This window comes from Lissotriton vulgaris, chromosome 4_1, assembly GCF_964263255.1.
Source record: "Lissotriton vulgaris chromosome 4_1, aLisVul1.2, whole genome shotgun sequence".
Lineage (NCBI taxonomy): Eukaryota > Metazoa > Chordata > Amphibia > Caudata > Salamandridae > Lissotriton > Lissotriton vulgaris.
Window position 1 is genome coordinate 987,250,072 of NC_141691.1, and position 14,488 is coordinate 987,264,559.

General features: G+C 42.3%; 1 protein-coding gene across 1 annotated transcript in view; it reads left to right on the forward strand.

The window, feature by feature from the left end:
- The window catches only part of LOC147722782 (uncharacterized), a 29,738-nt gene extending 19,566 nt beyond the window's left edge, over positions 1–10,172 (forward strand). Inside the window, exon 3 of the mRNA XM_086967380.1 lies at positions 10,040–10,172. Within this exon, the coding sequence (XP_086823506.1) occupies positions 10,040–10,172 (133 nt within the window). The remainder of the gene's footprint in view (positions 1–10,039) is intronic.
- Positions 10,173–14,488: the final 4,316 nt, after the last annotated feature.

Sequence of the window (14,488 nt, forward strand, 5' to 3'; positions counted from 1 at the left end):
TGACATCACTGATGACATCATCCAGTGTTTGTATGTTTCTGTAAAGTTAAAATATGTCTTACATATTGAAGAATGAGTGGATGTATAAGTGTCTGGATGAAGGATTTAGGAGGTGCATGACTGACTGTATGAGAGAGTGATTAAATGTGTCTCACTGAGTGCATGGGTTAGTGACTAAACTGTCTTAATTTGGCAATCATTATGTCTGTTGTTCTGTAAACTGCTGCATGTGTTAATCAGTAGCTATATGAGTAACTATATGGGTTATTGATTGGTTGCCCAAGTATTTGTATGGGAGACTGAGTATGTGTGTGGGTGGCTGGGAGGTGTATGACTCTGTGCATAGATGTGTGAGCAGTTGATTCACTAGATGTATGGGTTCAAACGTGCATGTGGAAACAGCTGTATGGGCAGTTGACTGTGTGCATGAGTGTATTGGTGAGTGAATGGATATCTCAGTGCTACATGTCAAAGTAAGTACATATGTAAAACACAGTACATGTGAGAGTTGACATATATAAATAACTGAGCATAAGAGCCAGTGAATGTGAGAGTGGCTGTATGAATCATTGTGAACTTGTATCAGGGATTGTATAAGAGAGTAAATATGTCTTAGAATATGTTTGAATTAGTAAGGTGTGTATAACTGTATAGTTGAGGAAATGGAGGAGTGATTGATTCTTTTCATGACTGACTAGATGTGTGAGTAACTCCATGGATGAGTGACAATCTGTGAGTGTCTGTTTACACTGATTGTATCTAAGGTTATATTAGAGTCTGAAGAGGTTCATCGTATTATCACATGAATGATATTATCAGTGATGTGATCAGTAATGTCAAATGAGATGTCATCAGTGATGTCATCAGTGATATCATCAGTGATGTCATCAGTGATGTCACTGACCATGTCATGAATGATGTAATATGTGACATCATCAGCAGTGGATTGCGGGTGCGCGATATATAGTTAGTGCAACTAACTATATATGGAATTTCAATGGTTTTATGCGAGTAAAATAAGGTTTTGTAAATGCTAATCCCTAACTATATATGGTCTATAACCTATGGTTTTTTCAGTGAATTTTCAAGGTTTTGTAAATGCAAATTCCTAACTATATATGTTCTATAACCTATGTTTTTTTCTGTGAATTTCATTGGTTTTTTAAAAGCTAACATCTGTAGCTGTAAAATGTATTCTTCTTTAAATCCCAAAATATATTTTAGATGTTTATTGATAATTTTTTTTTTTAATATTTTTTTTCTTCGCTTCCGGTAAGCGAACCGGGAAGCTTTCCGTTAGCTCATCTTGATGCCGCGACCTAGTCTGCGAACCGGTAAACGTTTCGTTAGCGCAACTGTGACGCGTCGCGGAAGCGCGACGTATCACGTTGTCGCGTAATGCGTCTTATGACACGCCGCGTTAGCGCTCCCGGAAGTGCTCCGGACCGCGAACCGGAAACGATTCGGGACGCGGCGCGCACCGCGTAACGTAAGCGGAACAGGTCATGTGACTTGTTTATCAAACTTTTCATTGGTTCATTTCACTTTTGGTTTCCAAATGATGTATGACTAGGTCATGTGACCTAAAAATAACACTTTTCATTGGTTCAGAACTTTTGCTTTTCCCAAATCATGAAAACCCCTCCTTCTTTCCTCACTCTTACTTTCATCTTGGTGAGAGAAAGACCATTTTCCAGTCATTCAGCAATGGCTTCTATTCTAGCTTCAGATGGTGGACCCCCACCACCACCTCAACCTCCTCATGAGAAGAGAGGACCACCAAGTCAATTCATCTCCAACAGAGAGGAGGAAGAGGAGGACCTAGAAGAAGAGGACACAGATGAACCTGAATTTATACAGGAGTTGCCCCGTGTTTCCCGAAGGAAAACAAGTTTTATATGGCAATTTTTTTCCATCCCTCAAGGGGAGAAGAAGGTCAATGCGAAATATGCCACCTGCCTCATCTGCAAATACCGATTATCTAGAGGCACTGATAAAAAGTATAGTATGGGCAACTATACTATGCATCGCCATATGGCCAGGTGGCATCCATTAAACTACAGCCGGGCAGAGTTAAGGGACCTGCAAGATAATCCCCCGACAACTCCTGTGGCCAGATCAACGTCAACTATTTCTTTGACAGGAAGAGAGGCACAGGAAACTGTGCCAAATATACAGCAAAACTTCAAACACATGAAGTTTACCTGCTTAGATTGTGGTGCTATGCTCTCATGTGGAAACATGAGCGTGAAATTAATCAACATAGCGTACGAAAACCACAAGTGCCCTAACCCACCCAAACAGTAATTTTTTGTTTTGCTCCTGTTGAGCTCTTTTCAATGCCTGTTTTTTGTTGTTTCCCCTCCATGAAAAACACAAAAAAAATATAAAACTGTTCTAAAAATACAAAAAAAACAAAAAATGTTCAGAAAAAAAAAAAATAATAAAACAACAAAAACATTTAAAAAAAGTTCTTTTCAGAACTACCTCCCCTTTCAAATAAAATTGCTAGAATGTTTAGCACTCTGGCAAGCTCTATTTCTTTTGGTTCGCTTTCCGGTTCGCTGCCCGGTTCGCGAACTTGAAGCGAACCAAAAAAATATTTTTTTAAAAAAAAGAAGAGTTAGTATAAGGGAAGTAAACAGAGAGTAATGTTAAAAGAAAGACAGCTATAGGGAGTAAACCAGAGATACTGTTTAATAGATCTATTTATTAAATCAGGATGATGATAAGGTGTGATCTCTCCTGAGGTTTGTTTAAGGTGAGACCTACTCAGGGTTACAGATCAATTTTACACTTGTTGAAGAATACAGAGCAGATAATGCATGTGAAGGCCTACCAATGAAGTAAGTCATGTCCTCTTATTACATCATTCATGACATGGTCAGTGACATCATCAGCAGTGCATTGCGGGTAAAAAGAGTAGAAAACATTTACCTTATAATTCTTGTTACCTTTTTAAAATATTTTTTCATACTTTCAATCTGTAAAAGAGAGAACAAACATTTCCAAAAATATTAAAACATGTATTTAAAAATTAGAAAAGAAAAGGGAAAAGGTTCAAGAAGAAACAGTTTTTCAACAACTTTGACATTTACAGAAGCCTCTGCTTCTCTACGTCCCCTACACAATCCTAAAGATATATATTTTAAACAAACAGTATCTTCATGCTGATGAACTGAGGCCTATTTTGGAACATGGTGCTTCTTTTCAGTTTTTTTTCTTTACAAACTCCTACTGTTTTAACTGCCCTTTCATTACCACACTTCATCTGACTGCAGCACAACCTTCTCCCACCATGTTTAACCCCTTCCATGCTAATGACAAGGTCAGCTCGTCATGGGTGTTACCTGCGCTGTGCTTATGACGAGCTGACCTTGTCATGAACAATGGGAAATAAGGATCTGCAGCACAGGAGGGGAAAACCCCCTAGCAGCCAAGGTGTTAATGTCTGGATTGTTGGACATAGTTACATCCACTGGGCTCAAAGGTATGCTGAGAACAGAAATTTACCTAACCTCAATTTACAAGATGTGGAAATTAAGTGGTTGGGCCAAAGAGGATTAAAATGTCACCAATTGATAACATTGGTGAAAACCTTTATGCATTTGCCAAAACCTGACCTGTTAATTGTGCACTGTGGAGGTAATGATTTGGGCACTTTGACTGGGGTAGGTCTGGAAATGCTTTTAAAGGACACCTTTGAGCAATTAATGGCACTTTTTCCTCAAACTGCCTTGGTATATTCGAATATATGCCAAAGACAGAAATGGAGGGGGTCCAACCAATTTTGTCCACAAATTGAGAAAGCGAGGAAGCATGTAAACAAATCTGTTTCAGCTTTCATGAGAGACCATGGAATGGGCTCCTTGTACAACAATAACTTGCGTTACTACATGCAAGATATCTACAGAGGAGATGGAGTTCACTTCTCAGATGAGGGCAACAGAATTTTCATTCTGAATTTAAGACTGTGCATTGGTACCTACTTATAAGTACCTAAATGTACCATAAACCCAAAAGCTCTTCTCAGAGCTACCCTTCATCTGATCACTCACAAATATTATTTTTTTCTAACTTTTTTCACTAATTTTCCACAAAATACGCTCCCCGGGCCGCTACCCGGTTCGCTAACCGAAAGCTAACCTCGCGGAATTTTTTTTTAAATGTTTTTTTTCCTCACATATAAGCCTCCTCAGCCACCCTCAGAAAACCTAGGGGGTCAAGATAAGTCTACCATGACCCCTTCTACCCATTCTAAACATTATTTGCCCTCCATCTTGTATCTTAATGCGACCGAAACACAAAATGGTGGACTCCCGTGACGCTTAAGGTTCGCGGACCGGACCGTTTCCCGGGAAGCGGTCCTAAAAAAAGGTGGGAAAATAATTTACAGAAAAACTACTAGAGACACTCTCACCAAACATAGATTAGCTCATACTACATAACAATCCCTTTCATTTTCACAAATTTGATTGAAATTTCATTTAGCCATTTAGCCTGTAGACCTCTCTAAGTACCGTGAGGTAAATTACTTCACAAAACACATCTGAAGTGTTGGAATTGACAACCAATGAAAATGTTACTTTCATTTTCAACTTTTATTACCTGACATTTGATTGGTTATATACCTGAATATATATAAAGGAAGAGAAGGAAACACAGCCATTTTGACTGCTACTTCTTGTTGTACATCACATTTGAATAGCTACCAAACACTTCAACTTGTTTGTGAAGGTAAGTTGTTATTTTTAAAACTGAAGTATATTGTGCACTATAACTTAATATGGTAGACTTTTTCTGATAGATATACACTATCCCTCTGTAGTAGTTATGGATTTAGATAGACTTCTCTGTTATAGTTATGAATGGAATTAGGCTTGTCTTGGTTAAATCACATACACTTTTTTATAGTCCTATTTCCACTCTGATACTATACACTGCCAAAAGAAAAATTCACTGATAAAAACTGCCTATCTAAAGTTAATCCCAACAGTGCCCTATCTCTACTAATATATATTTTTTTAATCAAAATTTCAGGCAAAATGGAAGGCGAGCAGCAAGTTCAATTTACAATTGTACTGGAGGAGAGCAGCCAAGACAAAATTGATGATTTTATGGATCAAAGTAGAGACCAGGAACTACTACAATGTGTTGAAGCAGTGGATAACCTGCTGCAAAATGAGGACATGTTACACCCTATATTCAATTTTGAAATTTCTGACACTGAAATGTTAGAAAGTTTAACGAATTATGAAACACAATCAAAATAAAAAAAATACTTTAAAAATAAAGAAAAAAAAAAACAACAAAAACAACAAACAATTAACATACAGTATTAGAAAAGTCTATCATTCTTTTTTCCTTATAGTACGCTGCCCTGAACGCTTTCCGGTTCGCGAACCTGGCGCTCACCACGCAAAAAAAAAAAAAAAAAATTTTTTTGACTCTCCTGGGCCCTTTTAAAACCTCCACATAAAACGTAGGGGGTCAAGGAGGATCTACTATGCCCCCTTATGGTAATTTCCCCCTTTGTTTTGGCCTCCTCTTGTCTCTCGATCCTACCGAGAGACAAGATGGCGGCCGCTCCGGACTGTTTAGAATGTTGACAGACACCGGAGAGCCAATCAGCTTCGCTTCGCAAAGTTCCGATACGCGAAAAGTTCGTGAACCGGAGCGCAGCCCGGAGCGCTGTTACAGATATATATCTTGTTTTAAACGTTAATTTCTCAAAATCCACTGAAGCACATATATTGAGACCTAGCAAAGGCACATCGGGCTAACAGTCCCTACAATTTTGCCAAGTTTCGTGCAAATCCATTCAGCCGTTCGGGCTAAAAGTGAGGCCAACCGCCCTATGGAAATGAACATGGGAAAAACGCATTTTGGGACCCCCCTTTTATCTCAGCCCCCCCTTGCCGAAACCCCCCCAAATTTCCAGGAGCTGCTCAGAAACAATATGTGCCATTTTCCAGAAAATTTCAGCCAATTCCGTCCACAAACGCCAAAGTTATTAGACATAGAATTTTCAGAAATCCCATAGGGAAAAAATCCTAACTATATATACCTACTGGCGACCGCCAGTAGGATATATATATATATATATATATATATATATATATATATATATATATATATATATATATATATATATATATATACACACACACACCAGCCATGGCCTGCCCATAGGGGCTGATGGGCCACGTCCCCTCACCTTTTTGCCCAACAATAGGAGTGTCTGTCAGGCTGAGCAAAGGTCAGTGTGCAAAGGATACGACCCAGCAGAGCAGCCATAAGTGGTTATAACATAGAATTTATTAGTTCCACAGTAAATAGGAAGATACTTGACAATGCGACCCCAGCCACAGGTGACAATCTGGCTCACGACGTCTCCGAGCCGCTGCTCCGTAGGCGCTCACCATAGAACGCTCGCGATGGTGACATTCTATGTGATGTCACCACAGAGCGCACCAGGACGAGGGAAGGGCAGGGGGTGACAGCGGGTCAGGGTGGGAGATACCACACATCCCTCTTCCCAACACATCAACAATAAAATAGTAAAACATCATGTGGGTATCAGACAATGTTCTTCAAACTAGGTCACGTATTGTTCCAGATGTCTGGGCAGTCTGACCACCCTTTGGCTAGTACGGTTGGCTGGATGGGTTACTTCACCACGCTTCCCAGAGGGCTGTTCACCTTGTACTTGGGGCTTTTCTCTCCTCGCTTCCCCCTCTACAGAAACTTCCTTTGGTACCTCACTACTCTTCCCAAGTTCCAAATTTTGCCTTCTTGGGTCTTCACTGCGTTCCTGAATACCTTTACAACCTTGGTGGGTCTGCTGAACACCGACCAACTCGCACTCCCTGTGGGTGCTCTGATTTTTATGTCGTCACCCACTTTTCGGGTGGAGTGCAGCCTATTGAATCTTTCCTTCCTCTCTAGCATGGCTTTCCCCTGTCTATCAAGTGCTGTAGTCTCTCTAGAGTGATCAGTCCAACCTTTCTGCCAACTCATCCACCCAGGTGAAAGTTTGGTGTTAGGTCTTCTCATTTCAAAAACTTTATTCGACAGCCGTCATAAAAGCAATTTTTCATTCTACACTACACAATAAATACTACAAGAATAATAAAAATCATTATCTTTTTAAGAACAAATTAAACAAGGTGCTGTCATTTACAAAGTTACTACATAAAATCATATCAATTAGTCATATTAATAATTCATTACACAATGTCTAGCTGTTGGAAAGTGCGGTGCGTATAATCCATGACCAACCTAGAAATTTGGCGACATCCGTCGCCAAATAAGGTGTACAATCGGTTTCCAGTATTCTTAATGCCTCTGTACATCTACGTGTTCCCAGGTTTAGGCACACTGGTTTGAACCATATTCGTCGTGGATTCACATGTAAGGGGCAGACAAACAATACGTGGGCCACATTCTCTATTAGGTCATTACAGTGAGGGCATTTATCATCTAGGTTTATCGACCATCTGCAAGTAAACGCCTTGATAGGAAGTGTTCCAATTCTAAACTGAAAATACAGTTTTTTATCAAGCGGTTTTTCAATAATGTCCCAATAAGATTCACATAATGGTACAGTTTTAAAGTTTAGATAACGACCCGTTAGGTTTGAGTTTAAGCCTGTACAATGAGTTGACAACCATATCATTTCCCAATACATATTCTTAATTGTGGTTTTTGATGGGAAACTTTCAATATTAGAGGAATTCCACAGATGGTCTAATCCCAGCTTTCTTAGCAACCCTCTTATTTCTTTTAGCCAATGAATTGAATGGAAGCGGTCAGCCCTTATAATGTCTTTTAGGGCAAGTTCTGGTGTGGTCATAAGTCGTCTCCAGAATAATAGTGGGCGTAACCGAGCCAGATCATTGATACTTTTTCTGCCCAGATCATAGGCCAGTGCTACGGTTGGGGTACTCTGGAGAACCCCAATCAAACGGCGGAAAAAACTGTTTTCCGCTGCTGTTAATTGTTTCAGATTGGAGAAACCCCAGAGTTCAGAACCGTTTAGAACAGCACTGATCACCTCCCTTTTGTAAATTTCTAGGGCAGGAGTGATGGGCTTGGTTAATGAAGTTTTATGTTTGTGGGCCACCCCACCTGCCAGTTGGGGGAATTTTAGGACAGCCATATCAATGTGAGTTTTCCAGTTCATATTAGAGTGGAGGTTTATTCCTAAATATGTAAACGCTTCGACCTGTTCAAGTTGAATACCATTAAAGTTTATTGAACCTCTGAAGGTATTTTGCTGGTTTAAGCACATGAACTTGGTTTTAGATGTATTTAACTCAAGTCCATGTGCTTTACAGAACTCTCCGAAGGCATTAACTGCCTTCTGGAGGCCGCTTGGTGTTCGAGAAACTATGAGCGTATCATCCGCAAACATGAGGACAGGTATACGTGCGCCTGCTAATATTGGGGCATCGGTGGGGGAACGGTTAAGATAGTTTACAATACCGTTGATGTATATGGAGAACAATGTTGGTGCCAAAACACACTCTTGACGAACCCCACGTTCAACAGGGAATGTGTCGGTCACCTCGCCCTGTGCACCCCACCTAATTCTCGCGTAATTGTTCTCATGCAGGCGGACCAATAGCGTCAACAGCTCCGGGGCAATCCCAGCTTCAGCAAGCACCCCCCAGAGTTTAGAGCGAGGAACTAGGTCAAAAGCAGATTTTAAATCTACGAATACAGCGTAGAGTGTTCCCTTGGTAAGCAGTACATTCCTCCAGTAAAGGGCTAGAAAAAAGAAAACCTGGTTAACTGAACTTGTGCAGGGACGGAACCCAGCTTGATAGGGGGATAAAATGTATTTTTCATCAATCCAGGTTTGAATTTTATTCTGAACTAAATGGCCTATTATTTTTTGAGCTGAGTCTATAAGACTAATAGGTCTGTAGTTACTGGGTAATCATTTATCCCCCTTTTTAAAGACTGGAATTATTTCTGCACCCTTCCAGGAGATTGGTATAGGTGCGCCTCTGGCCACAGAGTTTGCTAGCCACTCAAATTATTGGGACCAGGATGGGCGATCACTAAGAAACACATCTGCTGGTATGGCATCCATTCCAGGGGCACGGCTCCCCGTCACACTATCCAAAGCTATGTTGACATCCTTTAAAGTAAATAAATTCCGAAGGTAGAAAACTGTAGGGGGTAAACTATATTCCTTTTCAGTTAGCGCCCACGCATATTGAGGTTTAAAGAATTCAACCCATAAGTTTTGGGCTACATTATTTTGTGGGGGCTGGGACACCCCTCCTCTGTCCCATTGAACTATGGCCCAAAATTGGCTCTAGTTCCTTGCAACACATGCAGCTTTCAAGTTACGCCAGTGGGCTTCATCCCATTTTTTCTTAGCCTCTTTTTGTACCTTCCTATAGGTTTCCCTCGCTCTTCTCACCCCTAGAACGTTCTTGTTCCTAAGTTCTACACTAAGGTTCTTGCGAGCTTCTCTACAGGCCTTGTCATACCATCCTATTTTGGGCGTATTGGTTTGAACATTTCCTGATTTATTCTTCTTAAAAAACGCTTGGAGTTTAGTAAAAAATTTCATATGAGCATCAAGCATAATTTCAGGGAAGTTTTGCCTCTTAACTTGCGAGTTGATCTCAGCCACTTAGTCTAACACCAATTTTTTTAAGCTCCGCTAGGCTTTTTCTGTTCTCAATAAGTCTACCCCATTTAATATGGCGTTGATTGTTCGAAGTTACCACATCCAGAGTAATGTTACCTGACCCGTGCTTATGTTTTCTTAGCCCTTCATTTATTCTAAGATCCATGCAGAGAGGATTGTGGTCACTCTCTGTTCGGATTTTAACTGACATATCAATCAGCCTGTGCCATAATCTAACGTCCACTAGGATATAATCTATTCGACTGGAGGACCTGCCAATATCAAATGTTTTATTCCCCTGTCGATCTGAGGGGGTTCGTCCATCTGCTGCTCTAGGTTCTCTTGTTAAACATAGGTCCTTAAGTTGTATGGCCACCGTTGACCATCTAGTGGCTACGGGAAGATCCAGCTGTGGGCTGCCCCATTTGCTGTCCTCTTCCTCAGTCAGAAGTTGGTCTTCTTCGCCAAGTGGTTCGAAGGTAGTATTAACATCGCCCCCTACAATGTATGGCAAATCTACTGAGAGAGCTTCAAGCTCGTGGTCCAGAGCGGTTAATACTTCTGATGATTTACCCCCCCAACTCCCCTGGCATAGATGTTAAATACGACCATCCCCTGACCATTTGCCCAGGTTAGTGTAGTTGACAAAATATCGTCAAGGGGAGAACTCCTTTTTTGGATTTTACAGCATAAATTTTGGCGAACCCAGATAATCAGGCCCCCTGCCGGTCGACCCTTAGGGTTTTTTATGGCTGGATTGTAAAAATGTAAATACCCGAGATCATGTAATGGGGTCACTGACCATGTTTCCTGGAACAGTAGAATGTCAAATTGCTCTATAAATGCACACCATTCGGGTGAAACTAACTTATTTGTGATTCCAGCAATGTTCCAGGAAAGAAAGGACAACCCTGGCTCTACTGCTCCCTCTACTATTACATCTAGAGGGATCTGCGATAGGAGGGAACCTTGTAGATGAGCTTCCTTCTCTATTTCTATTTCTCTAACTACATTATCTGTGTGGTGGCATAGAGGTTTGGGTACAGAAACAACAAGGTCAGGAACAGGGCATGATTCTCCCATAAAGGGATTTGATTGTAGCTCAAAGTGTATCATCTTGTTTCTACTGCTTAGAGTGGTTGCTTCCTTTACCCTTTTCTCCAAATTACAGGTGATAGTATTTGTCACACAGGGCTCTTTCGCTATGGGAATATCTATGTTCTTTAACTCCTCTAATTCTTTTATCACCACTCTATCAGTCAGCTTGAGTCAATCACATTCATTCAGATAGGACAAAGCCCCAAATCGGTTTTCAAGGTTTATTTCCCATTCGCTAGGTTGAGGGATCTTGCCCCACTTATGTGACACCAGGTTCCACTTGGTCTTTAAAATATTGGGATTCCCTATTTTATTACTGCTGTAGAAAAAATGCAAAGTTAACGGAACAATATCTGTGCTCCTACGTTGTGGGGGATAGATGTACCTAGGAACCTCGGGTAGTATTTCTGGGTTTAAAAAATTTAAGACTACACAGTCACCCTTGAATTTTTTATCGCCATTCCCTATCCATTCCACCCTTCTAGCCGTGGTAATTTCTTCGGCTAGTTGCTGTTTGCCCCAGGGAGATATCAACATATTATTGGATAGCCAATGATAGGCTTTACTGATCAAAGAAGGGGTTGATTCTACTTGGCCTGCTTTTAATGGAGGTACATTGGCCAGGACCAAAACTAGGGGGAAAACTCTACAATGAGTTGAACAGGACCTTTCTCAGTGCCTATAGGCTTAGGTATAGATTGAGGATCTTCTGGGTTGGTTCTTTGGTTGTTGTCAGTTGCATCATGTTGAGGTATTCGCGGAGTTGCAGTCGAATTATCCCTATTCTCTGTCCCAGCACCTATTACATTTACTGTGGGTTCAATTCTGATTGAATCTAGGGATGACATGTTGCCCACCTTTTCTGCGGTCTGATCTATAATACCCCCTAGCCTATTGATCTCCGATGTCAAATGATCAATTTTTGCTATCAAGGGTTTGACAATGCTTTTTATCTTAGAATCAATCATACTTACAAGTAATGTAATTTGATCATTCCCCAGCGATACCTTCCCACCAGACATCCCAGATGTATCTTTTATAGGCATAGTTTTAGGGGGGGAAACAATCCTTTTCCTGCTAGAGCGTAACCCACCACGTTTATTCTGTCCCTTTTTGCATGCTCTAGCTGCTCTAGTAACAGGAACAGACACTGGGGAAGAGGGGAGGGATTTTTCTGGGGACTGGTTGGATAAATCTAAGGTGTCATTAACCAGATTAATGGCAGTGTGAATGGTTTGGTCAGGGTTATCTTCCTGGGTAAATACATTATCATGAATATCAACAATATCACTGTGATGCACCTGGATTGGGACTTCAACCTGGTGTGGTTCTAGTGGAGAGTTCTGAATAAAAATAGAGGGAGTAGAACTCAAGCCCAGTGATAGCCTTCGAGAGTTGTTAATTTTGCTCACTACCTGTACTAAATAATTATCTAAGGTATTAGAAGCAGAAGATGGCTTCTGTTTTGACATTGTGCACAGTGCAGTAGTACCACAAATATACAATACTCAAGTGGTAGCACAAGTTAATAGTTAGCAGAAAGAACACAGCACAGTTAGCAATTTGGGAAGACCGCAAAAATAAGTCTTACGGGCAGCAAGCCGCAAAGATGCAACAGAAGCAACGAAAGATTCCTGGCACAGTCCAGTCGCGGTCAGTCTCGGGCTGTCTCAGACTGTCCGCCCTTTGTCCGGGCTTCGTCCGGCATCCCGCACACGCGTCCCGCTGTGCGTAAAGGGGTGTGTCTAAATAGGAGGAGCAGGGGTGGGAAGAGACACCAGGTGCGCTGTGTTGGGCGTGCGCACAGGACCCTGGTTCTCGCAGTCCCGGCCCCTGTAAGCAATCCGTGTGAGTCCAAATGCAATTAATATCCTCTCAGCAAGGCTTGATGGCTCTCGAGCGTGAAGGAAGGCAGTATCAGGTTGCGTGTCCCAAAACAGCAGTTACAGCTACAGCTACGAGCGGCTCCCGCGAAGCGGGGCCCGCGAGCTGTAAATACGCGATGATACAGGGAGGAGCAGGGGCGGGAAGAGACACCAGGTGCGCTGTGTTGGGCGTGCGCAAAGGACCCTGGTTCTCGCAGTCCCGGCCCCTGTAAGCAATCCGTGTGAGTCCAAATGCAATTAATATCCTCTCAGCAAGGCTTGATGGCTCTCGAGCGTGAAGGAAGGCAGGATCAGGTTGCGTGTCCCAAAACAGCAGTTACAGCTACAGCTACGAGCTAGGTCTTCTCGCTTTGAGTAGTTCAAACGGGGTTACACCCGTAGTCTGATGTGGAGTTAGGCGATAGGCTTCCAGACGTTTCATGATTTCTCCCTCCCAGTTCAACCCGTTAGTCTTGGCTAGTTGGATGCTATCCTTCAGGGTCTTATTGAAACGTTCTACCATTCCGTTAGTTTCGAGGTGGTAAAGTGCACATCGCTTGTGTACGATCCCATAGCTCTCGAGGAACTCCTTCATCTCCTTTGAGCATAGCTGTACTCCATTGTCTGTCAGTAGACTGCTTGGTGATACTTCTCTAAGGAATAGCTCCCGTAAGAACTCAACGACAGCTTTTGTGGTGATTTCTGGCACGATCTTTACCTCTGGCCATCTTGAATACAAATCCACCAGGACTAAGATGTATGGGGTGCTTGTTTCTCCAGTTAACGGGCCTATTATATCTAGTGCCACCTCATCCCACGGTCCCGAGGGAGGTGGTCTGCAGACCATCGGCGGAGTATGTTGTTTCAAGACTTTGTCGCTAACTGTGCATGGGATACAGTCCCTCACTTTCCTTTCGATGTCATGGTCCATGCACGGCCACCAGTAATCCTCTCGCATTCTCTGCTTTGTTTTAGTGATGCCTAAATGTCCATCGTGGGCCAAATCCAACAGTTGTTCTCTCACCGCTCTGGCTGGGATCAACCTTGTACCCTTGAACAGACATCCGTCATTCTCAGATATCTCTTCTCTGACCATCCAGTATGGGGGTAGCGTCTCGCTTTGCTTGTCTTCATGTCTCCACCTTTCTCTTGCTCTTTCACTCACTCTTCTCAATAGGTCGTCTGCCTCCAAGGCCTCCTTCCACGCTTCCTCACTTATGGCCCCTTGAGTGATCACGCATACGTTTTCTGTTTGGAACTCTTCATTTACCTCATTTTTTAAGCCTTCGGGCTCGTCTTCTGCCTCATCATTTACGAGTCACGAAAGGCAGTCTGCAGCAAGGTTTTTCGTTCCGGGTACGTATTCAACGCAGAACGTGTAATCTTGTAGGCTCACAACCCAACGCCTGATTCGGCTCGATATCGTGTCGAGTCCCTTCTTGGTAAACACTTCTACTAGGGGCTTGAGGTCGGTACGCAAGGTAAACTTGGTACCCCAGATGAAGTCTCTGAACTTGCTCATGGCCCAGTGTGCCGCTAATGCTTCCTTCTCGATCACTGAGTAGTTGGTTTCCGACTTCCTTAGTGACCTGGATGCAAAGGCTATGGATCCTCTCCCTTCGCACCAACCTGAGAAAGGACCGACCCTAGTCCCTTCGAGCTCACATCAGTGGTTACCACGGTCTTCCTGTTGGGAACGAAAGCTTTCAGGCTGGGGGCTTCTGCCAGTGCTTTCTTTACTTCCTCAAACTCCTTCTGGCATTCTTCGTCCCAATTGAACACCACGTCTTTCTTGAGCAGGCGTCGAATGGTAAAGGTTCTGCCAGTGAAGTTCCTTACGAATTTACTGTAGAATTCTAACATTCCCATGAATGAC